Source organism: Psittacula echo (genome assembly GCF_963264785.1).
Source record: "Psittacula echo genome assembly, chromosome: 14".
NCBI classification, from domain to species: Eukaryota; Metazoa; Chordata; class Aves; order Psittaciformes; family Psittacidae; genus Psittacula; species Psittacula echo.
Window position 1 is genome coordinate 3,148,156 of NC_137750.1, and position 27,681 is coordinate 3,175,836.

A 27,681-nucleotide genomic window follows, 5' to 3' on the forward strand; every position below is an offset into this window, starting at 1 on the left:
TCTGCCCTGGTTTGTCACACCTTCCTAGCTGTAGGGAGATCCTGCAAAACCTCCTGGCAGTTGAACTTCTGAGAGGACCACTGCTTCATGCAGCCAACCTGAGAACAGTTCCCAGGAAGCAAAAGCTTTTTCAGAAGAAATTCAGCATTCCAGAACAAAATAAGGATTTTAATGTGAATAAAGCATGGTGGGATTCAACTAGCCCATTTAACCAAGTCTTTTTAAGTCATTGACAGAACTACTGCTAATCTTCAAGGTTACTCTCCTTTGCCGTCGCTGAACACTCTGAAAGCACTTTGGACTAAATACACGTTGATGAGGTCCTGGAAGTGTGCATCAGCTTCTGCAGACCAGGGGGTAGCTCTGCCGTCAGTGTAATGCATTGCTCATGCCGCTGCCTCATGCCTGTAGCACCCAGGTGGCTTTTTCTCCATCTGGAACCAGAACCAGCAACAGCACAAAGGGCTGGCTCACTGGGCACCTCTCATTTTCCACAGACAAGCTGCGCCAGGAGCAGCAATTTGTTATTGTTTGGCTCATAAACTACCCCCCCAGTTTGAAAGGGGATGCGTTGCCTCACTCTGATGCGTTCCCGTGCGTCGAGCGCACTGACTTGACCGGCGCAGCACTGCAGCCGGCACCGTTTCATCACGGTGCATGAAATCTGCTCCTTAAAGGCAGAAACCCGTTAAGGAGCGATGGTGCCAGGGAAGCGCAGAGCAGCGCTCCCCTCCGCGGGGACCTGCGCCCGGCTCTGCCCTGAGGGAAGCGGCGACCGTCCATCGCCTCAGGGCGGCGCGCGGCCGCGGGCTCCCCGCGCAGCTGCACGCAGGCGCGCGGGCCCGCCGCTCTCTGGTGTGTCCCTCGCGCGCCGCCGTAGCCTGCCCCCGGTCCGCGGCGTGAGGGGAGCCCAGGCCGCAGTGGCTCCGCTTGCCCCGCCGAGCCCGATGTGAGCCGCCCCGTGGCGGGGCCAGGCAGCGGGGCCATGAAGAAGGACGTGAGGATCCTGCTGGTGGGAGAACGTGAGTGAGGGAGGGGCCGGGCGGGGGCCGAGGCTGTGGGGCAGGGCGGGGATCGCTGGGCTGAGGGGGAGCAGCTGCCGCCGCGCCTCCGGCTGTCAGAGTGCTCTGGTGCTGCGGGTTGGCGGGTATCGCACCCTGCCCGGGATCATTCGCCTTGGCCCGCCCGGGCGCGGAGCGGAGCCCGACCCTGCGCGGCTGTCAGAGGTCGGGCTCGGGTGCTCCGTGCCCGCTCGGTGCCCGGTTAGCGCGGCGGCAGGGACGCGCCTGCGGGCCCGGCAGCCTGCGTGTCGGGTGACCGGGAGCTGCCGGCTGCTCGCGTCCCTTCGCTGGCTGCTGAGCAGGCAGCGTGGAAGTCAGCTTGCGGAGTTGCGCTTCTTGGACGTCCCTGGAGATGAAACTGGGATGAAATTCCTGCCCTGTGGTTTGGGTTGGTTTTTTTGTGGAAACCAAACTTAAACCTATTAATGAGTTTGGACATCGGTGGCCAGCTGTGCTGCAGCCGTTATCATTTGGGTGTTGTGGATTTGTGGGAGAGCCAGGGAGTCCAGATTCCTGCTGCTGCCACGAACTTACTGTATGACCTTGAATAAACAGCACGTACTTCAGTGCATGACAGAGTTACAGTGGGTCTGTGTTTTTTCAGATGTTCCTAAAATGATGTCCTGAAGTTCAGGCTTAGGTACCTAAATAACTGGCTGGCTTTCAAAGGTACAGCTTCTCACCGAGGTAAACGGCAACAAGGAGATTCTGTTTTGTTAGTTTGTAAAGTGTGTGTAAGCTCCTCACAAGAAAAGAATGCAGAGTAATTACCAAGTGTTAGTAAAATTACCGAATTACATTAAGAGTGTAGTACTACCAGCGGCTTTCCTGAGAACTGAATGCCCCATATATATTTATAGTACAGTTTATGCATCTATTTTATAGTGCAGGTTGGCTCTGTCTCTAGTGCCTAAAAAGATCCTCTGTGACTTCTTCAGAGAGGAATCTTCAGGGAGATGGTAATGTGCAGAAGGAGTTAACTCATTAAGCTTGTTTGTGGCTAGTTTTGCAAGACTCAGTTTATTTAGAAATGTGTTTGTGCATTTGAATACACCTTTGAATTCCTCTTCAGAGTAAGTGCCTAATTCTCCTTACTGCCTTTGGCAACAGAGCTGGCTCTGTATAGTGGTTTAAGGACAGGTGTAACAGGTACTTTGATGTGGCAAACAGATTCACAGTGTGTCCAACTGAAAATATCAAACATATAGGTCTCTTCAGTACAGCAATGTGTAGTACCTGGCACACGTCAGAGACTCTGAGCATTTTTATAGTATGTTTTTGATGGATGTGTAACACACAGAAGGGAGGAATTTGTTTTACAAACTGGTAAGGCGTCAGTGATGCTGTCAGTGCTGTTTTGTATCTATTTTTTTATTATTAAACCACAGGTTTATCCAGACCATCTCATTCTTGTTAGATGATAACAGTAGACCATCAGGCTCAGATTCTGAAATATATGAAGACCTGTCGTAAACCTGTTCCAAAACATAGCCCTTTTAATGCCCAGTGTCTACATTTTAGGTTTAAGGTTGTTTTAGTCCTAGTATCCAGGGAGCAAACATCAATTTTTAATGGCAAATAATTTTCGGGATATGTTCAGTAAATAATTGTATGTATGCTGCATGGTATAAAAGAAGTAGGAGAGCTTTTAAAGCTCTTGATTCTGTCAGGATGAAACTTAAGATGTAGTTGATGCAAGAGGGCATGTGGCAGTGTAAATTGCAGTTTTAGCTCATATGAGTATCACTGATGAAAACACAACCACGTTGCTGTTAAGAAGCCTGCATCTCACTGCTCTCCTGCCAATACCACCAGGGAAAATGAACAACTATTCTCCCCAGGGAAAACAAAAGTCTTCCTTTCTAGGGTAGTGTTTTCTTTGCTTTACATAGTTTCGTAGTAGCTACTGTTTAACTTACTGTGACAAAGACAAGCTTTTATTTCTGGATGTCAGAAGGCTCTTGGTTACTATACCAAAAATAGACTTGGATAAGTTGAACGTACTTTGACTGAATTGTCAGTTCAGTAATAGTATTTTCCTCACAAAAACAGTCATGCAATTTAATCTCCTCTTCTTCCCCTATTAAGAATTATATACAGTAAATAGACAAGTGTAAATGAAGTGATATCAGCAAAACAGCTTCTGTCAATTGGTAACATTTGGTTTGAGTAGGAGCAGTGATACATGCTCTGACTGTGAGGAATGTCTTGGTAGAACATGCATGCTAGAAAAAATGCTCTAGGTCCAGCTCCTTTGTATCAAAGAGATTGTGCTCTTGCACTTTCAAAGCAGTAAGAATAGTTTGTGGGGACTTTGTCCTTAATGATAGAGCTGTGTCTTCTTGTCCAGCTCTTATCCTTGGTAGTTCAGGACTGAAGTGGAGCCATCGTATTAAGAGTACTATGAAAATATTTAATTCCTAAATTGCTTTTTGTGTGCTTTCTTTTTTCTATTTATTAAATCGTATTAAAGCACTTCTAGTTTGTTTTGAATTTTTGTTTGTTTGCTTAAGTGTTCTATATTAAGGTTAAACGCTGCTAATTCTTTTATGTAAGAAAGAGTAGGATTTGATTCCCGTTTGGATGAAATGCAGAAGGATGAAATGGATCCTAATGTTTTACGGTAAAAGAATTGGGAGAGAATTGCTGTCATTCATATTTAGTATGTTTAAACAACAGATGAAAAGCCTTCAACATAGTCAGTTGGAAAGTGTTTTAAGAATACTTGTCATTTTAGGATGGGATGCAACTGCTGAGTGTAACAAAACCAAATTATCTAATCTCTGCTTTTAATGCTTTTGCAGCCAGAGTTGGGAAGACGTCACTAATTATGTCTCTTGTCAGTGAAGAATTTCCAGAAGAGGTAGAGCATCCTTTGTTGTTTACTAAGTTTTATTTCTATTGTGTTGTTGTATTATTTTGTTCAAAGAGTAAGTTTAATGGGCTCTGCTTTAAAATAATATTTTCTATTTAGAAAGAATAAAGTCTCAGACTGCAAAGATGACTTCTGGAAGAGTGATGTAGGTTGGTTTAAATATACCTCTCTATGAAGATTAGGAATTTAAATTGTATCTAATTTCCTTTCTTCTTTTTCACGTGGTTAATTAAACTATTTTATTAATTTCTGAGCAATGTTAGGGATTTTTTAAGCAGTTGAAACTGGACATAACTGGCAGCATATTTCAACATTAGAGATTCATAAATGGGAAGGTGTTGAAAAAGGCAAGACCCTCTTTTTTGTGTTGTTTTAAAAGAGCAAGTAGATTGCAAAATGAATGAGAATGAGGGATTAAAAAGTCACATTATGTATCTATAACTTAGCTAGTTTTTGTAACTAAGTGAGGCATTGCCTTTGCTTTTATTTTTGAAGAATACTTTACTGATGCTTTTGAAGCAAAAACTGCTCAAAACTCTTACTGCTTTTGTTCAGAGTAAAAGTAAAGCTACTTCTACCTTTTATCTGTTTAAAAAAAAGCAGCACATAGTTCCCTTTATGCCATAAAAAGAACTGCAGCTGCTACAAATAGTTAAGCTTTTTACATATAAACATGAATGTTTATTTCTTCTGATCACAAGTCTTAAAATAGACATCATGTGCTCTCTGTGAATCTACACTGTGCTGTGTTTAATGCAAATCAGTGGGTTACCGCAGCTCATGAGTCAATGTATGATTGCTCACGTAATTGAATTTAGATCCCAGCCTTGCAGGTAAAAAGGAGCTCTAGTTTCTGTTTGTTCTTAAACTGCTGTTCTGTTGGCAGGTTGGTTGTTGATGTATTTAGTGAATTGCTGGCCTTTGTTTGCTTCTCAGTTTCTTCCTGCAGTATAATGTGGAATATTTCTCTAAATTCCTCTGAAGAGAAAAAGCATAATCTATATGTGACACAAAATCTGCCTGAAATGACAGAAATAACTTTATACTGCATCCTGTGTAAACTGCTGAAAGAGATGTACAATTCCTGCAAGTCAGTCATGCAGATCAGAGCTGTGGGGGTGTATAACAGACATTTCAGACTTTGAAATAGTGTTTAATATACTGAGTATTGTCAGTAATTGTTCCTGATGAGATGCAGGTAGAGCTTGAAGCTTTACACAAAGCTGTTCTTCCGGTGATTGCCTTTTCTTTTTTTCCTTTTTTACTAAAAGAAAACAAAGCATTATGGAAGTTCAGTGTCAGCAGGTAAAAGGCATTAGATTCATTAAAATCAGGTTTGATTCTTTCTGAATATCGCATAGTGTTCTCTGGAAGATTGGCCAGCAATCACAGCTAGGGTACAGTATCTTGCAGAACACACTCTTTATTAGTATCATTATTTTTATTAGTATGCAGGCTTCTCTGAACTTAATGTTAGCACTCTGTCAGAAGTAAGGAAGTTGTCAGGTTATGACTGTATAAAAACTGAGACTGTATTTTGTCTCAGGCTTTTTTGCCGCATCTTGATTTTATGGGGTAGTTCTTGTACTGATTGCAGCAGAAGTAGGATCAGGATATCTAGTGCAAAAATTTAAATGTTTAAACATAGGTTAAACAGTATACAGTTTGGCAATAATGGCATTGTTAACGCCAGTGTTACTCTCCTAGTAAGGAATTTGTAGCCTTTTAAAGCAATTGGTTGAATTTGATCATTCCCCCAAATTTTAGAACTTTTATTTCTATGACATTTTTGTTTCAAGTAAATTGTAATTCAAGTTTTGTTCATAGGTTGCACTATGCTAGTTGTTCTTTATAGTGGTTGGCTATAGTGGATTTGAGTTTTACTGAAGCATTCACTGAATCTCTTTAACAACATTGCTTTCTTGCACAGTATGCAGGAAGTTCCTCAGTAAGTAGGCAAAGAATGAGAAAGTAGCAGCGACAAAAAGAAACAAAGCCCCTACTAAGTTGTTCTATTTCAAGCTGACTGATTGGCAGGTTTATTATAGTATACAACTTTTTCTGACCATCTGGATTTTCTGGATTATCTTTAAAGGCCTTTTCTTGCTGTTTCTTTCCAACCTAAGGTTCCACCACGAGCTGAAGAAATCACCATTCCAGCTGATGTTACCCCTGAAAGAGTGCCAACCCACATAGTGGATTATTCAGGTGAGGACTACACAACACTGTAGTGTGACTGGTTTAATATGGAGTTGTTTATCTAACTCTGTAGCCTCTTTAACAGTCATACAGGTATAGGACCAAAGCTAACATGTAGGAAAACGCTAGATTGAAGTAGAAATTCGTGGGATAAAATTAAATCAGATGGTGATGGCAGTTTCTATTGATTCAAAGCTTGACATTAACCACTCTTGGTACTTCCATGAGTGATAGTCGTAGCAATATTCTAGTGAAGTTAGTGTTCTTTGTGTGACAGACATATTTACAGGTTCAGACAGAGGTGGGTACTTTCAGAGTTCAAAACTATATTTCTTTCATTCAAGTGAAGAATTTACTAAAGCACAGGAGACTTTACGTACCTGACGTTCTATGTCTGTCTGAATTTCTGAGTTTGGACACCTTATCCTTTTGTATCAGTTTCTTATTTTGTATTTTCTTTTTTGATACATTCTCATCTCCCTGACCTTACTGAACAGATAAATAGGCACAGCATCAGAAATATATGCAGCTGTTCCACAGCTACCAAAACCCTTCTGCCATTTATAATGGAAGCCAAGTATTAGGCCATGTTAGCAGACACCTTCCTGTCTTCTTTCCCTCACTATTGCTGAGGAAGTATCTTTGGTGTGTTTGCTTATTTGAAACAAATAACACATTAGGTTTTTTTGTTGGACTTAAGCTTCAGTTTATCTGAGTTGCGTACAATAGATGTGAGTTAATGGATCAGTTCATTGTTGTTACAGCGAAAGCACTGTGTAGTGAATTTTACCAAAAGATGTTTAACTAAGAAGAGCTTTCACAAGGCTCTGACCAGCATTGTGAAATACGCCACCTGAGTTCTGTAAGTTATTCAGTTTTATTGGTGAAAATGTGTAGTATTAATGAATGGCTTATTCTATTGAATGCAGAAGCTGAGCAAAGTGATGAGCAGCTTTACCATGAAATATCACAGGTAAGTGTATTTTCATGTTTACTAGAAAATAGTTTCTGCTTTTGGAGAAGTCTTTCCTTGTAAGTTCTCTTCATTAGAGGGGCTTCAGTTTGAACTGAAGGAAAAAAATCCTTTTGCTTTTTCTTTCTTGACATTTTGTTTTGTGCCCTGTGCTAGAGTAAACCTTCCTCTGTTGAAGAAGAGTAGGTACTGCCATTGTGTTGGTGAATTGAGCTTTAGCTTTGGCTCTTCCAAATAAAAGGGCAGAACCTCAATAAATACCTTTTAATCAGTAGGTGAAGGGATTGACAGTTTTTGTGAAGAAACAGTCCTACCCTGGACAGCTCCATTTTGCTTCCTTCTGTCATGTGGTACTATTGCATTTATGAATAGCATGGGATTCTTGGTAATTTTATCATTCTGTCTGTTTCCTATTTTAACTTCTTTCTGAGCACCCTTGCACATTTGCTGTAAGGTCTGTCACGATGTTGTGTTCCATTTCTGGCATTTAGTTCAGTACTTGAGTGGAGGCTGCAAACTGGGATTCTTCAGTTTAGATTTCTTGGTAGCATAGGTCTCTTTGTAGGCATAAGCTGTGAATGTCATGCTGCAAGAGAGGCTTTTTGACACTTCTCAACATACCATTATTTGGTTTAAGCTGTTTTACAGGCTACAAATAGCTTACACAAGCCAGAGACAGTGTTTGGCCGATGGTGGAACTGTTCTTACTCTGATGTTGTTACATATGGTTCTTAATGTCTCTGGTGCTCTAGAGATCCTAAACAGTGGAATTCCATCCCTTTCCTTTGTTTTCATTTTAGGCAAATGTGATTTGTATAGTATATGCTGTTAACAACAAGAATTCTATTGATAAGGTATGGTAACACATTTTATCCAATTATTGCTTGAGATGTAACTTGTGCACTGTTAATAGTTGGCAAGCTAAAAACTGTACTGCACATTTAAAATGTGGAAGGTGGTGTTTGAAATGAAGTTAAGAGAATGTACAGATGTATGAGTGCTTCTGGTCCATTTCAGCATCTGGGGTTTCAGTCATTTCAGTCATCTGAGAAAAATTGCTCATTAATCAGCTTCAGTTTCTCCAGTTTTAATTGGTTTCTCTTTTGTGGGTAAATATGTGTCTTCTTGGGGAAGGAGCAGTAGCAGTTATAGTCAAACTTGTGCACAGATCAGTCAGATTAGGTTTGAAAATGTATTTTTCATGTTTGTTTTTAATCCCACTTTAGGTAACAAGTCGATGGATTCCTCTCATCAATGAAAGGACAGACAAAGATAGCAGGTGCATAAGTAAAGATGAGAAGTGTGAATTAGGCTGCACATCGATGGGTGTCAATGGACAGTGTTGAGGATGTTAATTGTTTAAGAAAATCAAATTAAACTTAAAGTTTATATAAGAAGTCCAAGCAACAGGAGATTTAACGTATGTAGGTCTGTTACATATGTCAGCAATGCTATTTATTTTCAGTTTCATGGGCAGCTTTTACCAGGTGTGTTTGTTATGGTCTAGCTAGTTTTGGCTACATGGTGTCTATTTTCTACTGCTGCTGGTTTTGTATAACAATCTGATCAGTTAGTTTTGCATTTCACTGTGTGGTTTTTGTTGTAGTATCAACAAGAACATTTGTCTGAAGTGTGTATCAAAACCATTTACTTAAAACTGCTGTCATTTAATTTTGCCTATCGGCTGCAGTGATGTTTAATTACGTCATGAAAATAATATAATGGCTCCTGGTGGGAGGTGGAATGCTAAATTGAGATGGATCTTTTTATCCCTCTGTCTTTAAAGCTCTTAACGGGTTTTATTTTTGGTTTCAGGCTGCCTCTTATATTAGTTGGAAACAAGTCTGATCTAGTGGAATATAGCAGTATGGAAACTATCCTTCCCATTATGAATCAATATACAGAGATAGAAACATGTGTAGAGGTATGCAAGACTTTCTGAAGTTAGAACGGGTAACGAAAAATACACATTCTTGCCAAGCATGTGTGGCAACTTTTAATAGAAGAGGTGATTTTGTTTATTTTTGTTCAAAATAAAATATTTCAAATGTAAATCATCCTGGTGAGTTTATGTGTTATTTTTCTGTAGAGAAAGTACACTATTGGATAATCAAATATTACTCTCAAATTCTTCTAATCCTTAGAGCCTTCTCACATCCGTGCCTTTAGCAAGTGTTTAAAATTTAATACTATAATATTATTATAATATAATAAGGTAGACAGATGTCTGCAGAGTATTAAAAATAGAATTAATAATCTATTCTTGGTATGACAGCCAATTGTAGTGAGACCTCCTTTAGTAGTTACCGAAGAGGACAGGGGCTAGGTGTCTTGTTTCCAAACAGCCCTGCACCCACAAGAGGGGGCTAGATCTTTACTAGATCATTAGAAGTGTGATGCTTGCTTAAATGTCAGAAGTTGTCAAGTAGCCAAGGCACAAGCTAATCGATACAAGGGTTTCTCTTTCAGTGTTCAGCCAAAAACTTGAAGAATATATCTGAGCTATTTTATTATGCGCAGAAAGCTGTTCTACATCCTACAGGTCCTCTTTATTGTCCAGAGGAGAAAGAGGTATTTATACATAGATTCAAAGAACAAATAAAAGGGTGGGAGGGGGAAGGCTGAAGTTAATCGCTTTCCTGTTCTTTCCAGTGGATTTTGCATTTCTTGGTGTGTTCTATTACCAAAACCCCACCTCAAATATCAAGCATTATATGCCAGAGCCAGGGTGATTGGTGGTGTATTAATCTGATCTGTCTTTCCTCTTCATTCAAAGCAGTGAAGACAGTTTTCTGTTGCCCATGTGAACTGTGAAGTAAAATGAGAAGCTTTGGGATTGGCTTTAAGCCAGATGTAATGTGAGCAAATAATGCGTTCAGTTCATCTGTAGATGTACATTTCACGGTAACCCCATTTATTTCAGGAAAATACTCCAGACTTGGCCTGATTTAAGGGAAAGAACTTTTCTAAGCATCTTGTGAGACTTTGTCTGAAGAGATAAGAAGCAAGTGATGTGGCTGGTTGTTAAGCATTGCAGGTAGTTAGCTTAGCAAACCAAATATTAATTTCATGGCCAAATACAAATAAAATCTCTAAACATAACCACTGTGTACTATTGGACAGTAGGAAGGTTGCTTCAGTCGTACTTTAAGTAGAGAACCAGATAATAACTCTGTTTTGATTTCTTCCATCAGAATCACCTTTATGAGTTAGTAATGTTGTGATAAAATTGTTGTGCTGAAATCTTTTTGGTTTTCCAAAACCAATCACTATACAATCTATGTGACCTCTATGAAGAGAAGAGTCCATCATCACTATAGTTGTTGGGAGAGAGTTACCAGTGTCTGGTTTCCTTCACTTGGAAGGTATCCTAGCAATTCCTCTGTGATTGAGATAGTCCATATGATCAATGCTTTGCCTGGTAGATGAATGAGCCCTGTGAAGGTTTTCAGTATTTCAGTGTTTGAAGCCTTCTGAAGCCATAGTTGTAGTGGTGAATAGAGATAGTGTGCTTGCTTAGAAAGAGTTGGCTGTAGTTGTAGAGTCATTTATATTTGCAAGGCACTGGGATTCAAAGGCCTTCCTCCCTCTCCAAAAAATGTTGGGGGTGGAATCAGTTGGTTTTTAAAGTTTTCTGTAACAACAAGACTGAATTTGGAAAACTGATTTTTTTTTTTTTTAATAACTATATAGTGCCACCTTCAGCTTGTGAAGAGCTTGGGGTCTTCTAATAATTGAATAGAAAGACATTTAACGTGGGTTAATTGCTTTAAATTTATGCATATAAATTTGCTAGATCAGGATTTTGTCTCCTGTTGCTTTTTATTTTTGTGTAGGAATGTGTCTGTTCTAAAAAAGTAAACTGAAGACCAGTGTTTGTTTTAGTGTGATTGAGCTGCTTGATGTCACTCAGTGTAATCTTTTTATGTTCAAGCCTATAAAGATACTGAACTTTCTTTCATTCCGTAGATGAAACCTGCCTGTATTAAAGCACTCACTCGCATTTTTAGGATTTCTGATCAGGATAATGATGGCACTCTGAATGATGCAGAGCTCAACTTCTTTCAGGTAACTCTTGTTTAGCTTTTTGCCATGCTTGATAGTTGAACTGTGTAATTCCAGAAAGACAAAGGGATTGGTTTTGAAACAATATTAGTAAGGTGAATCAGATCTAAATATTAAGTCTCAAGTGCAGTGTAGAAGAATGGATCTGTAAAAGTAGAAGTGGTGTTAGTTTAATTTCTAACCATTGGTCAAGTTTTAGTTCAACAGCAAAACTGAAGAAAACACTATTAGATGTACAAGCCTCAATGCTTGCACTTAAAATAAAGCTTGTAGACCTTTGTTTTCACTAAAAATTTGGATTGTCATTTGCTATCAGAATGTTTAAGGCTGTATTTTATACAGGACATGCTGTTTGTCCAGCTTAATAGCCAGTGGTTCTAACATGCTCTTTTTGGGTTTTGTTAGAGAATTTGTTTTAATACACCACTGGCACCTCAGGCTTTAGAAGATGTAAAGAATGTAGTCAGGAAAAACCTAAGTGATGGAGTTGCAGATAATGGATTAACATTAAAAGGTAAGCCTTGCTTCACTCTTAAAAGATGTATCTTTATACAGTTGGTAGTCATAAAAAGCTGCTGTTTTGGAATATGATCTCTGTCTTGATTTGTTTACACTACAAGAGCTGGGTGTAGTGGCAGTATGATCCCGAAGGATGATTAAACTGAGGAATAATGGGGTGAATAAAATAGGGTATTTCTTACTTATAGTTACAGAGCTTGGAGTCCAGACAAGTATATTGGTTCCAAAGCCATTGTCTCCTAGATAAATCTGTGTCCTGTCTCTGGGCTCACTGACTGCAGCACTTGTCAGCGAGGTGTGGTGTCTGTCAACATTTTAACAGCTATGTTGGACAGATTGGCTCAGAGCATATGGCAAAAGGGGAAGGAGAAAAAAGGTTTTCTTTCTGAGCTCCACAGCTTTCCTTGTGAAGCTTACATATGTAATAGAACTTGGGAGACATTGTAATGGGTGGGAATCTTAAGGCATTGACTTACTAAACAGTTGAATCTCAGTGTTCATTGAGCTCTGGAAAGTCCTAAAGAAAAATCCTGCCCAGTTATTTCGATACAGGGAAACAAAAGGCCATGAGACTACCCTCCATGCTTCCTGCTTTAAATTGTTGAAAATATTGTCTTTATTTTCATACAGCTAAGTTCCTCTAGAACACTGATACTAAAAGAAGCAACAACAGAAACCGAGTGGCTTCTTTTAAGGAAACAGTTCCTCGGAGGACAGTTTTGCAAATAAGATGACTTCTGAAACCTTCAGTCTGTGTAGAAAATGCTCTAATGTCACCCAGGAGGTTTAAAATCTGAATGCCTGTTTCAAGCTTTTTGTTTTCAGTCTGATATTGATTCCATTAAAAATATTTGTATCAGAGAAAGCGTTTCAGGGCCTTAAGATTTCATCGTTTGATTTTTAGGTTTTCTTTTTCTACACACACTTTTCATTCAGCGAGGAAGGCATGAAACAACTTGGACTGTTTTACGTCGCTTTGGATATGATGATGACTTAGAGCTTACACCAGAGTACTTGTTTCCTCCGTATGTATCACTTTACCTTTTTTTAACTTGCATGCATTTAATTTATGCTGCCTCCTGCATTGGCAGGAGGAAAGGGTTATGTCGTGTGTTTACATAACACATTGTTACATCAATATCTGCCTTACTTTATGACCTACCAGCCAAAATCTGCATGTGACTGAAAATGACAAAGGAAGAACTCCTGGCTCTTGTGCCAAATCATGTACTGCTCTCTCTCTGTAAGGAACGTGCCAAGAGAGACTTAATAGAAAACTGGAATGTAACTTTGAGCAGTTGCGTATTGTATATGGCAGCAGATTAGAAAAGGCTTGTCTCTCATAGCACTTGAGATTCTTTGTAAATACTCAGACTAAAAGGTTGAGATTGACCAATTCTATGGCTTCTTTTCAAAATATAACTGCATAATTTTCAATTAAGAGAACCCAAAACCAACCACAAAACCCAAATCAACCAAAGAAAACCCTGATAACTAGATAGCAATGTATCATCATATAAAGACACTCATGCATAATTTGAGAATTCCTAATAAAAAGTATATGGTTTGATCTCTTTAAAGGTAAATTATTAAAGCTAAGTGTAAAGGTCAGATACTAAATGATGGCATTAAAAAAGTCTGTATTTTGAGTTTCAGTATTCCATATTTCATAAAAACACTTCACACTTCTTGTATTTGTTTTGTTTGTTTTGTTTTCAATGAACAGGCTAAAGATTCCTCAGGACTGCACAACAGAATTAAATCATCATGCATACTTGTTTCTTCAAAGTATTTTTGATAAGCATGATTTGGTAAGCTTTTAATTTGAGTGCATGTGTCCCCTTCTACTTAAGAGCCTTAGTTTGCTAGCAATTTTACTAGCAAAGTGTGGGTTTTGTCATGTAATTTCATTCAGAAACTGTCTCTGGCTTAAACTATGCAGTCAGAACTATCCAGCTGCTTGTATTTCTGTCTACAAGCAGAGTTGGCAGTTACAGAAGTACTAGTCCTACTTAAACCCAAGAAAAGAACAACGATTAAAAAGAAAGCAGCTTAGGGTTTTTTAGCCAGTTCCTTGAATCTTGCGAGCATACAGCAAGAAAATATCAGTTTAGAATAGACATCAATTAAGCGGTTTAGGTCTGATTTTGTATGCTTGTTTTCAGGATAGAGACTGTGCTTTGTCTCCTGATGAATTGAAAGATTTGTTCAAAGTCTTCCCTTATATGCCATGGGGACCTGATGTTAACAACACCGTTTGTACAAATGAAAGGGGGTGGATTACATACCAAGGGTTTCTCTCTCAGTGGACGTAAGTATGATGTTTTAGTAGTTGAGAACTTGAGGCATGATAACGTGTTTGTAGATTCTTCTTAAAAACCTAGTAGAAAGATTGGAGGTTTAATAGTTGAAAATTGACCCAAGTAGTCAAGTTTCTACAGCCATCCAGTGGCCTAATCTTCAATTGTTATAGCCTGTTCAGGATTTGGCCAGTGTTTAGTGCTAACTCTGAGGAAGTGTCTCTTCAGAATGTGGAAATTTCTCTGAAACTTGTTGAAATATTTATTTCTGTTGTTCTAATCTTTAGAGCTGGTATGAATAATTCTGTTCAATAATGAGGGGGGTTTCCTATGGAAAATGAGGAAAGCATTATTTGCTGAAGGGGAAAAACAGTACAGTATAGGTTGGTCAGCCTCAGCAAGTGCTGCTTTCATAGTGTTCTCCAGACTATTAAGGCTGGTAAAGCTGCCACCGTTTACCTTCAGAGTGCTTTTGTCCTTCAGTACTACACAGTGCCAGGTATGCTTCTGTCATGTCAGCCTGAAGATAGGAGGGGAAAGTTGTTTCAGTACTGTAGGAATTGGTATCACAGATGCTGTCAATTTAGAAACTTCTTTTTCTTCACTCTGCAAGACTGACCACGTACTTAGATGTACAGCGTTGCCTGGAGTACCTGGGTTATTTGGGCTACTCAATACTTGCAGAACAAGAATCTCAAGCATCAGCAATTACAGGTAATAAAAAATTTGTTACAGCTTAGAAATTTAAATTTAGAAATCTGCTCAAGAGTAAATTGTTTAAAATAATGGTCTTTTCTTCCCTTTTATTCTCTTTTGTTTTCTGCTCAAGTCAAATCTTTGATTTAATATTTGTGAGAGATGGTTTTGCATGCATTTTAATGCTAGTGGGCAGTTATTTCATGTTCTCACATACATCTTGTGAATAATGTATGTGTGTTTTTCAAAAGTGACGAGAGATAAAAAGATAGACCTGCAGAAAAAACAGACTCAGAGAAATGTCTTCCTATGCAATGTTGTTGGAATGAAAGGCTGTGGGAAAAGTGGAGTTCTTCAGGCTCTTCTTGGAAGAAATCTATTTGTAAGAAACCTTTTGCTTATATTCACCTATATATGCTTTTGATTTAAAGTTAGACAGCAAACCCAATAATCTTAGAGCTTTAATGATTGTTACTGAGTTTGGAGTATTGTATGGGGGAGTATAGAATTATTGGGGAGGGTGGGTTTTGTTCTGATTGGTTTTGGGGTTTGTAGCAAATAGACAAATGGCTATTGCATGCAGTAATTGTACATTGCAGATTATAGCTGTGCATATAAACCAAAGATTGCAGTAATTTTCATTCATTAATAAATGCAGTAAAACAGCTGTTCAGATCTAAATTAAAGGGAAGAAGCTGCTGTGGTCTAACATGAAATTCTGCCTTTTCAGAGACAGAGGCAAATACGTGCAGAACACAAATCTTACTATGCCATTCATACAGTCTATGTATATGGACAGGAAAAATACTTGCTGGTAAGATTACTTCATTATTGTTTGCATAAGGCTTGTTAATCTTAAAATTCAGTGAAGTACTGGAAGCCTTCTGCAAACGAATTTCTGTTTTAATGGTCTCCATAAATCTGTGTGTGTCTGTGTTCCACTCTCCCCCTCCCTTTCTCAGCTCAAATAACTTCTGGTTTAACATGTTGCTAACACTCTAACCTGGACCTGTTATTTTTGAAACCTTGACCTAAGAGATACAGAACCCAGCCCATTAGGCTTATACTGCAGGGCATCAAATAACATGTGATAAGTTATCAGCAAGCAGGCTGCCTATTCAGTAAAGAAGAATCTGTCAGGGTGGTTAGGGTGGCTAAAGTTAATCTGTGAGTGAAGTATGTTCTTTAAAGCTTGTTCCATTGTAGTCTTTCTTTATGGTAGTAGGGTATCTTTCTTTGTTTTCGAAGATCTGGTCCTCTGCTCTGAGGTTTTCCTCTGTAGGATGAACGTAGTTTCCATGAGAATCTATGACTTTGTGTTAAAGTAAATGTTAACTTTTATGCTAATATTGTCATTGCCTGCAGATATGATGTTAACAGCTCACATATGCTGTCTATGTGGTAAATTCCTACTATTTCTTTATCATTAATTCTGCCTATTGTCTGTCCGTTAGTTCTAAGGATATATAAAAATGAGCCATAAAAATTATGAGAAAAAGAAAGTTACGAAATTCCTTTAACTGCATAATGACAAAGCTTTTCTCCCTCTCTGACCATCTGTTTTTCCCAGCTACATGATGTCAGTGATGCTGACTTTTTAACTGATGCTGAGACCATATGCGATGTTGTCTGCCTGGTATATGATGTCAGTAACCCTAAGTCCTTTGAGTACTGTGCCAGGATTTTTAAGGTTTGTACAGTTTATATATACACAAGCTTTCACATTTATGTATCTTCTCACTGACAAAATATTCAGTGTCAGTTACTGATCCTATACACAAGTTCTGGTGCTTAAAAGACACTTTATTTATGAATGCTGGTTAAATATGGCTCATGATTTAAAAGTGCAGTTTTAATTATTCAAAGCTAATGTTTAGTTGTCTATTTAAAATATTCTGCTTCTGACTTCAGTGCAATGAATATATCTTAATGCTGCTGCAACCAGTTCAATTCAGGCTATTCCAGGTTGCCGTGTTTCATATACTGTGTCTTCTTTTCTTTTAAACTTGCAGCAGCACTTCATGGATAGCAGAATACCATGCTTGGTTGTAGCTGCAAAGTCCGACTTGCATGAAGTTAGACAGGAATATAGTATTTCTCCTGCTGAATTCTGCAAAAAACACAAAATGCCTCCACCTCAAGCCTTTACTTGTAACACTGTTGATGTGCCGAGTAAGGATATCTTTGTTAAACTGACAACTATGGCAATGTATCCGTAAGTACTTGAATTGTTACGTTCTTCATATTGCATGAGTCACGCACAATACCACTGCATGTCATTGTTAGCCATGAGGATGGAACTGCCTCACTGAGATTTAGCAACAGAGGGACAGAAGTGACCTGAGTAGAATCCTCAAATTACTTCAAATTGAGCAAGCTGGTGTATATCCAACATATAAATCAGCATGAGCTGATGTAAGGTATTTTTTTAAAGAATAGACTATTTCATCCAGCTCATGTTGCAAATTCCAATGAATATGTAGGGTTCTGTTCAGTCCTTATTACAGATGCATAACTCAGTATCTCAGTTGTCATATCTTGGTATTTTTGAGATACTTGTGAATGTTGTACCATAGTCCTTGTATAGCTCAACTTGAGCTTGTTGCTAGCCCTGCTCCTGGCAGTGTGCAAGGCCAGGTTGCATGGGACTTGGAGTGGAAGGTATCTCTGCCCGTGACGGGGCGTTGGAACTGGTTGAGCTTTAAGGTCTCTTCCAGCCCAAACCATTCTCTGGTTCAGTGATTACTTTGTGCTTCAGTTCATTAATCTAATAATCTTATATTTTTTTAAATAGAATTTCTGTATGAACACCTTTTGGGCTTCAGATACAATAAGATACTTAAGCTCACTTTCTTCTTCACATCTCGTTGTTGCTAAGCTCACTTTGCATCTCTTTTTTGGTGGGTGGAGCTTTTAATATGGTGACGGATTACATAAATATTACAGCAGATGGAGTCTAGTATGACAGCTGACATTTGCCTTAAATTACACAGAAATAATGTCACTTTCACCCCAAATAATAGGATTTATTTTCTGAATATTTGAAACAATTTATTGCATTAGATTTGTAAAGCTTTTGTTTTGTTTTTGTTCTCTTGTATTTATTTTGTAGCGCTGGAATACTGGGAAACCACTAAAGTGTGGCACTGACCAAATGTCTGTCATATCAATATTCCTGCTTCTCCCTTAGTTTTCAAGCATGTGTATGTGTTAGGGTGGGAAACGTAGAGGCAACTGTCACTTCGTAAAGTGTGCATTCAGACTGGTAGAAAATGTGGCTTTCTTTCCTTTGAAAAAGGGGTGTTACCTATTGCTGTGCAGACATACAAACTTATGGGCATAGCTTATAAACTCAAATAAATTCAGCCAACATTTTCATTGATGTTTGTGCTTTACTATTAAGATCTGTGTATGGTGGTAATGCCAAAATGTCCGAGACGTAGAACATCTGACCTTAAAACTCTGCACAGCTGTAGTTGTACCCTTGCTTCCCCAGTGTATTTTTTTTTCCCCTCCTCTCCTTACTCATTCAAATGTACCTTTTTATTCCTGAATCTCTCTTGGTTGTGGCACAGTCCTAATGTGCACCTGATTTGATGAGCAAGATTTCAACTCCTGTCCTTCTGTGTGTTTTCGCAGCCATGCCCGGTTACGCTGTATGTGCGCCTGCAACAGGTGTACATTTTGCATCTGTCAGAACTTCCTCAACTCAGACTTGCTGCAATCTGTAAAGAACAAACTCTTCACTGCAGTTCTTAACAGGTCCTTAACTTTATTTACTAGGTATCAGGTGTGCTTTTAAAATAAAGGGTTTTTGAAAGAGTGGTAACCTTACATACCGCAGATTTCTCACTCCATATCCACTCCATAGGCAGATACTTACATTAATAATTGTCACAGAATTGTCAAACTTTGATTAACTTGAAGCTACTTTTGGTCTTTCAAGCTTAGCCGAGTGATTTCTTTGAAATATTACCAGTTTGGTAGTTGATTCAGGCACTTAAGTGATTGTAAAAATACTCTGGAGGAATTAAGACTGTGTTTTTAGCCGACTGGTAATGGACATGAAGTAATGTCTGTAAGTTTGTAATGTGTCTTCACTTGAGATGTTATAGGTTTGTTTAGTATTGACTAGAGGTAGTGCCTCTTAGCTATCAGTTACACAGGTATTTTCATAAAGGCACAGCTTGTCTTGTAGCAGCATCGTATAACATACTACATGTTTATAATTGCTAGTTTGATATTTGGGAATTCATAGAATTTCTGTGTGTGTGCTATGCTTAGTTTACACAAAGAGTGGATATTTTGTGTAAAACTTAAAAAAATCTAGATCTTTTAACATCCAATTCCTCCCTGAATAGAATGCAACATGTAAGAAGTGGTAAATGGTTAAACATTTGCATCTGCAGATGCTTTATGAAAAACAAACTGGTTTTCAACTTTGAAAACAGTGCTATACCTTGTCCTGTATGTACTGCAGGCAGTTTTTGACACACATTGATTTACTAACACCTCAGCACTTTCATCACACCCCGGTGAATGGGAGTTCAAACCGAACAATTTTAGTAGCACAGTGATTTCATCGTTCATAGCCTTCTTGGGGGCTTGTACGATAAATGTGATTCTTGGAGGCAACTATGATAAATGTATTTATTTGAAGGCCCTGGTTAGAACATCCTGACGTGCTGCTGTTCCATGTGTGTTACTATTTTTTACTGGTTTCAGATGTAGCTGCTCCAAATTAAGAGTGATTGTCTCCTTTAAATGCAAGTTACACACGCATGGGAGGCCTGCTTAATATACCCACCTACAGTGCTGAGCATCCTTGTGAAATACCACTTTAATCCAAGCTAAAAGTGTTAACCACAGAGTGAGAATTCAGAGAAGGTTGAAAAACTCATTAGCTTAGGAAGAGACTGTGAATGAGTGAGACTCATCATCGTGCTGCATCTTTTCTACAGCAGTCATCCCTTAGGAAAAAAATCCTTGCAACAGCAACAACTTTGCATATTGTCAGTCTAAAACTTCATTCAGCAGTCACCACTAGAAAATCCCAACTCTTTGCTATTGAGGCTGAAATCACCTCTAACGCATCTCCATTTTTTTAATGGTTATGGGTTGCTGCATTAGCTGTCATGGCTTGTTTCTCTCTTCTATGGGGCTGTGGCTTTTTTGACATTGCACCTTGTTCCTCTGAAATACTGTCAAACACTCGAGACATTAAAATCTTTTAATGAGAAGTCTGGGGATGCTGTTACTCCACACCTTGTCACTAGATAGTGTGGAATAAACATAGGAATCTACTACTGCCTAGAAACCATCTGTAATTCAAGGTAACGAGAATTCCTCATAGACTTCTCCACTGACCCTACAAAAAGGAAGAATTATTTGCTAGAATCCCTTTGTCTGTAGTCAGTCCCTAGGGGTTTGTTGCAGGTTTCCAGCATGTTCACTTCATCTCACCAACTCTCTTCCTAGTTAGCTTCCTCAGAGGTGTTTCCTTTCTGAAACTCAGTGCATGAACTACTGCAAAACTGCATCCAGTAAAGCTGAGAGACCTGTGAACACAAGGGAATAGCTGCTAATTGTAGACTTAGGAGGGTGGGGATGGGTTTCCTATTTAAAAATGTAAGTTCCTTATATGCATTTTTACTGTAATGATTTGTGATTTGGTTAGAGAAAGCATCTGAATCAAGAAGGATTTTCTGTTGTAGTTAGTTTATAGAACTCCTCTTATTTTGCCTTTACATGTGCTTACCATTAGGTCAGATAGTTAGGCAAAAGTTAGATAATTGATGGACGAAGGAGGTATCTCAAGAGTACTTTATTTTTCTGATCCCTTCCTATGCTGAAGCTTTACACAGTGGAAATAGGTAAACTGAAATTCTCACATTGGACCCTTTCCTATATTATTTGTTGCTAAATAATGCTTAAACACTGTTACCAAGGCATAGCATTTGTATCACATTTGACTATTCCCACCTTAGTAATTGACGGAAGAACATTGCCTCTATGCAACTGAAAAACCTCTTCAGGCCCACCTTCAGATTCTCTACAGACAAAAGTTGGAGATGCTCACAAGGGTTTATAAGTGTCAGAGAGGCAAATACAACACACGAGGAAGCCCAGTTTGGAGGTGTTTATGGTGCAGGAACAGGATTGTTGGTTTGAACTACCCAGGATCACGCTTTATTCATTCCTAGAGGAAAAGGCACAGCATTCAGAGCACTAGACATGCATGTATGAGACTTGTTACTATCCTGTAGTATTTTTATATTTTTAATTTGTTCTTTCCTTTAGGTGTTCATTTGTATTTGTCTGGCTGGCACTTAATCTCTTTTTACTACATTGTTTTACCTCTTTTTAAAAGCAAGGTTGCTGCTGGTGTCACTCTAATCCTTTCTTTAATGATGAGCTTGGATTTTTTGGCTGCTTTTTTATTTAACTCCAGAGCATCCATTTTAAGTGTGGTTTTCTGCTTTCTTGGTTTTAAATCATTCACCTGTTGCCTTTTGCTTGTACAGTAGTGGCATTTTTCTGTCTGAGCTAAGTTAATTTCAAAGTAAAATGGTTCTAATGCATGAGAATTGGGTTCTTGGCTGAGGAAGACTTCTCAGAGCATGTTTTTCTCCTATCTAAGGTTAGTAAATATTGTGAAATACAAGTGAAGTTCTACTTGTATATAAAAAATGGATGATTCAAAAATTAATTGTAAGATGACTCCTTTTTCTATGAAAACTTTCCTTCTATGAAATTAAAACAATAGTTTCATTTTCCTGTAATAGTGGGAAAGCTTTAAGAGAATAACCCAAGATTTATTTTTCACTGTGTGTTGTGTATGCAAGTATTTTTCCAAAATACAGTATATTGCCATTAAATCTAATGGCAGAAATCTATCCCTATCCTTGAGTATCCCCAAATTGGAACAGTATAACTGTATTTTACTTACCTTTTTCCTCCTTCTCTATACTGTTTAATGCCCCATACTGAGAAGAAACTTGCAAAGCTGCATCCCCTGATTTCTTTCCAAATAGAATATATTGAATTGGCATTGTACATTCTTTTTAGGCTCTTCAGATAATAAGATGCACTTGGAGCTTTTCACATTTTAGATTACAAACGCATGGGGGAAAACTCTAACTGCTGGGGTTGGTTTGCATCCGAGGAAAACCCATGCGGGAAGGGAAGCTGCAGCAGCTTGTGCATGTTAACACAATGGTTTGGAATTCAGTTGCTTGTATTTTGTTAGAACCTATTGTCTGTGGAGCAGCCTGCTGCTGCTGCTTACTGGCTGCAGTAACATGCTTCTAAGTGTTGGTGTGAGTAGCCATGTGACAAGCCTGTTGGCCTCACCACTGTGCTTTTTAAGATGCTGTTTTAGTAATAAAGGAATGGTTTTGAACTTTTGTAGCTCAGGTTAAACCTTCCCAGACTTGGGATTCTCCTGCTGCTGACATAGGGAAAAGTGTCAGTATTGGCCCATAACTCAGCAGTTTTCTGTGTGCAACCATGACAGGCATGCTCAGTTAACCTCTTGGTAAGTGCATGTTATAAACTTCTTGTGAGTTGTTAAAGCCTCTTAAAAGAAAGACCGTACAGATCTCAAAGATGTTATTTAACAAGTGAGCAGGTACTTGACATGCTGTTCAGGGTAGGTTGAACAAAAATCTGTCTTTTTTTTTCCAAAACATGCATTAAAATCTGAGTTTTATACTAAAGGCAAAATGTTTAGGCTTGCTTATTAAATATGTGGAACTAATTGTATGATTAAATACACACCCCAACTATTTGGGAAGTTTGAAAGTGGGCTATTATTACTAATAAGCAAGAGCTTCAAAACCAGCTTCATTTCTGGAGTCCTAACTGCTACTGTATGTGTATATATGTGCACATCCATATGCATATTTTACCCTTGGAGAGGATAGTTTTTCTAACTCGGAGTTACTCTCACACTAGCAAGGCAGTAATAATTCCTGCCAATGGTGAAAATTAGTTTTATAGCACTACTACACTGAAATAAAATTAGGACATTATTTATTGAAGAGGTAGAATTTTTCGGTCTGTATTGAGAAATGTTTTCTGCATTACAGCCACCTTCATGTGCTGGAAACAAACATTGATTTGCTTTATCATTTCAGACAGATGCTATTTTTTTTTCCCCCCCTTAATGGCAGCTAAACAATATTAGGGATCAAAACTGCAGAAAATGGATTTATGGCAGCATAAGGAACATTTCAGGAAGAAACAGTGGAATTTTTTTCAAAGGTGTAAAGCAATTAGACATTCATAATGCTCTGGATTTCAGTAAGCAGTTTTGGCCTTTGGATTTTTGGGCTGTGTTCAGAGGGCCCTAATGATTTCTTACTGAAGTCAATAGATTTCCTTGAGGTTATAAGACAAATCCCTGCCTTGATTTATTTCCTTTATTTAAATAAAAGATTCTGTTAGTGTTAGAAAAGGGATCAGAGTCAATTTACTCTTCCTTTAGACATGAAAAAAGGATTTTTACCATGACTGAGTGTATCTTGTTTTTTAAAGGGTGAAGCATGCGCAGCAAGTTTCTTGCATGTATTAAATACAGACGTGCAAAACTTAAAACAAGGCAAATCATAGATAGGAATCAGAAAATCTAGATGTGAGAGCTAATGCTTTATGAGGCAATGCAGAAGCATTCATTTGCAGCTTTAACAGTGATTTGCACATTTAAAGGGATGTATTTAAATTATACAAATAGTTGGGTGTTTGAATTAACCAAATTAAAGCAAAGAGTTGTTAGCTATACAAATACCCGACAGAGCTTGTTAAAATCATGTTACATACAAGCGATTTATTTTATGTAGATAAGTTTTATCCTTTACAGATCTGCAGACAAGGGGGTTATAGTCTTTTACTAAAAAAACTCACCAGGTATAGTGATAAAACGCAGTCTTTAATTGAATTATTGACATTAATGGGATCTTGTCAGTTTTAGGGCTGATGTGTTGGAGTCATTCCAGTGTGTTTAGCACAGGTCCTCTAGCTCATGCGTATGGTGCTGGAGTATTGCAGGATCTGTGGGCACATGGAAGTTGAGGCTTTGGGGATGGAGTGGGAAGAGATTCAGTTCCTTAATCAGTTTTTTGTCCTTAAAGCAATGGCATTTAGCTACATGAAATCATTTATTTTACTCAGCTCATCAGAAGTACAAACCCCATCTATTTCTAAGTTTTTAACAACTGCACGCGAATCAGAGGCTAGATGGCTAAAAATGACAAGTTCTCTGGGCTTTGTTATTTGAGCATATTTGAGACACTGCTGTTGTTAAGCCATGCTATGAACTGCAAACTGTGCATGTGTGTAAAAAGGTTAAGAGCCTACATAGATGAGTTGGGGGCCATGCTGTTAGCAGACGAGGAGAGCAGTATTATGCAGCAGGTGCACGCCGTCAACTCTATAGAAGATTCCATCTTCATGGAGTCATCTCTTGGTCCACGTTTACTTGAAGACAGGTAACAACAGCCAAACTAAGGTGACCTTGCCATTGCCTTTCCCTTTCTTCCTCTCAGCAAACCACTTGACACCTAGTTTGCAGAGAGTTTGTCAAAACTAGCTATAGAAGAACTAATGCTTGCAGGATTTAATGAATTTGATCTGTTCCATAACCTAGCAAGATGCTCTTAAATAAGATGAGGATTTCTTAGAGACCAGCTATGTTTTGCTGTTTGTACACCAAGGAGGCTGTTCTTCAGCGTGTGATATGACAGTACACTGATGATCTATATGGCTTATATTGCTCCTGCAAACATCTACTAAAGAATATCCTAAACTGGTTTTGTGTATTTTGATAGCAAGTAACAATTCCTGCCTTATTAAACAGCTTGTATGCTATAACTCTGCAGTTCACGCTGTATGAACTCTCTTGTGCACCATGTATGCTTAGGATCTCTGTATGCTCCTTATACTTAATACTCCCGCACCTTTCACCGAATAACCTGTGATGATTAATACAGGCTAAAATACTCAGGCTAGTGAAGTTCTGTTCAAAGTTCTATCTTAAACAATGAAAAAACCTTCACTATTGTTTAGGAACTTCTTATGCTTTGAATTACAGCATTTATGGTAATTTGTTTTAAATGGTAGCTCCTGCTTTATGGTAAGCTGTCATACTTGAGACTACTTGTGAGGATGGCTAGCCATGTTTAACTGAGCATGCTCACAGACTTCTTGCAGTATTTGGGAGAGTTGGGTCATTGGCTGTCTCTACTGTCATGCAAGATGTGGCTTTTTGTGTCATACAGTCACTTCATACTGTTGTTACATCTCGTCTTTTTCTGTTGATGCCATTGTCACTGCTTGATTCACTAGCACTTTCTCTTAGCTTTCAGCTTGGTATTGGATGACTGTTTCTATTGCTGTTCTTGTGACTGGGAAGAAAGGAATTTACAAATGGTCCTTTTGATTCTAGCTTTTGGAAAAATATTACTTGCTACTTGTCAGTAAACTTTTCTAAGGGGAAGAAGAATAAGTAGATATCCAATAGGACTGGGAAGTTTTTAATGAAAAGCAGAACTATGCAAACTCAACATTTAAAAGCTATTTTGCTGGGCAGAGTTCTCGCTATGGGTTATTAATTATTTGCTGGCTATTTTTGTTTTCCTTTTCCAAATGCTTGCTGGTGCTCTCAAAGAAGACACACTGACCTCCCCACATTCATGACTAATGATCTGCTCCTGCATTTCTCTTCAGCTGTGTGAGCTCTCTGACTTTAGTGAGATCTACTGATGTGATCAGAGCCGCAGATCAAATCATAAGCCTTTAAGAAAAGTAAAAATGGCTGTGTAAGGCCTCAGAAGGCAGAGTTGTAAACTGCTTGCCTGTGACAAGTGTAGTGATGAATTTCCAAAAGCAGAGTAGTTTAGCACAAGTTGTCTGATGAATTCTTGTCACGGAATTAACCTGGTTTTGTATGTGTGTTAAATTTCAGGCATGTGACGCAAGCGGACCTCAAGAGCTCTGCATTCTGGCTCCGAGCAAGTTTTGGTGCTACTGTCTTTGCAGTTTTGGGGTTTGCTATGTACAAAGCATTATTAAAGCAGCGATGATCTGAGAAGAAGCACATCTGGCCCTACCAAATAAAACCCCCCACTTTTATGTACATTCTGAATGCTTTAAATTCTGCTAGAAATATTTATATATGCAGAGTTACTTTGTTAATATTTGTAATTCATGCATAAGATTATTTTAAATTATAGCTCTAACAACAGTATTGCATAATGTGTGAAAAAAAAAAAAGAATTGCATCTTAACAGCCAGCTCAAATGGCTTAACTTGTGAGGCCAAAAGGGAATTTGCTGTAAATAACCTGTACATATTAAAGCAGTAGGACATTGCTTCCCAAAAGGCGATTCAGAATACTGTTCTCGGATGTTTCACCATGGTGACATACTAGTTGTATAGTTGAAATTGAGTAGGCTCAACTCAAGGATCATACTTCCTCAAGGATTGCTTATTTATTTCACATTCATCTGAATTGACTTTATCTTTTTGGACTACAAGCTATACCAGGTAGAATTTGTGATTGTCATTCTTCTCTGTTCTTTTTAACTGATGAACAAATTTCCCCACTGACTATGTATTTCAGGAGAGCCCCTGTTGCTGTCCTGACCAATGACTTTGTATGTTACATGACCAGTGACACAGTTAGTCTGATTTTGCTTTTAAAGGGAAAAACATGAAACTTCAAGACCTTCCAGATCGAGTTCATATGCTGTGTGCAATTCATGTTTTCATTTTCCACAATGTGTTTTATAACCCCTACAGATCAGATGAGCAAATTTGTATATTATAAATGTTTATAATTCTAAAAGTGTTGCTGTTTAATTTCTTACATCTGTCAATCATACCTGTTGGAAGCTGTGTATAAGATAAAACAAAAAGTACACAGTGCCTATTCTACTGTAGTATATTAGTTGCATGGATCACGGTGCATTCTGTAACTGGCTAGAATTACCTATAGACACAGCTTTTTTTAATATCAAGTAAATTGAACATTAATTCCTCATGACAAACCTATTTTTCCATTGCTGGCCTTTTCAAGTATTTCAATAAAATAACTGTGTACTGTGTTTGTGTTTATTTGTTTCCCCTTCCCGTGCCCTGAAGGATGGTCCTTATGAAACCTTGTTCTTTATCAGAGAGAATACTGTCAAGTGCCTTCAGTAGCTGGAGCTTAAATGTCTTGGCTATGTAGTTTCTTTGATTTCTTATGACTGTGCTGCCTCCATTAGAGGTTTATTTCTGATTTATAGCGGAAGACAGAAGTGACTTCTATGCTGTTTAAAGCAGAAACACAAATGCATAGTCAACAATGAACTTTGTTCACTCTCAGGGACAAGACAGAACAGGACAAGAAAGCAGACAATTCTGGGTTCTTTGAGGAAGCTGATGCCTGTGTTACATTGACCTTCCAGAAAAGTGAGGTGAGAAAGTTCTGTGAACAGAAGATTAGAAAGCTCCCAATAGTAAACTATTAACTCTATCTAGAAAACTGTTAGTTGTCTGAAAGTTTTTGAAGAAGTCTAATTCTTTTCTGCAGACGTGTGTATACCATGTTCCCTGGGAAAATGACCATTAGAGACCTTCTGTGTGTCCTCCTCCCATAAGGTAACTGGGGACTGCAGAAATTAGATTCCTCCATACTAACGTTTTCTTACAACAGAACAGGAGCTGCTGTCAGCCTCTCTTCTCATTCCCTGTTCCAGGTCCCTACCCATCCCAGTCCTGCTGGTGGTCTCCACCACGTCACTGTCTGGTTTGTACTGGGAAGCCTGGAACTGGATGTGTGTGGCACAGTCTCACAAGTGCTGGTTACTGAGTGTGACCATGGATGGTGCTTGTGGGAGCTTTGTCAGATAGCTGAATAGTATTTCCTACTCTTTTTTCTGTTAGACCTGACATCCATGATGAAGAAAATAAACGCATTCATGTGATACAGAGCTTTCGAATTGATGACCT

The 27,681-nt window shown here is 38.5% G+C and overlaps 1 protein-coding gene across 5 annotated transcripts; it reads left to right on the top strand.

Moving 5' to 3' along the window:
- The first annotated feature begins 48 nt into the window (after positions 1–48).
- Positions 49–26,749, top strand: RHOT1 (ras homolog family member T1). Of its 5 annotated transcripts, XM_080629617.1 has the most exons (21): positions 49–1,022; positions 3,866–3,924; positions 6,063–6,144; positions 7,065–7,108; positions 7,909–7,962; positions 8,335–8,387; positions 8,924–9,032; positions 9,578–9,679; positions 11,078–11,176; positions 11,579–11,687; positions 12,597–12,717; positions 13,419–13,503; positions 13,858–14,003; positions 14,606–14,706; positions 14,940–15,070; positions 15,419–15,502; positions 16,259–16,378; positions 16,701–16,903; positions 18,328–18,450; positions 24,033–24,176; positions 25,652–26,749. In XM_080629617.1, exons 1-21 carry the CDS (start codon positions 986–988, stop codon positions 25,767–25,769), a joined length of 2,124 nt encoding a protein of 707 aa, XP_080485743.1. In that variant the 5' UTR covers positions 49–985; the 3' UTR covers positions 25,770–26,749. The 5 variants fall into 5 exon arrangements, with proteins under 5 accessions (XP_080485743.1, XP_080485739.1, XP_080485741.1 ...); XM_080629613.1 differs by lacking the exon at positions 24,033–24,176; XM_080629614.1 differs by lacking the exons at positions 49–1,022; positions 24,033–24,176 and adding an exon at positions 1,739–1,748.
- Positions 26,750–27,681: the final 932 nt, after the last annotated feature.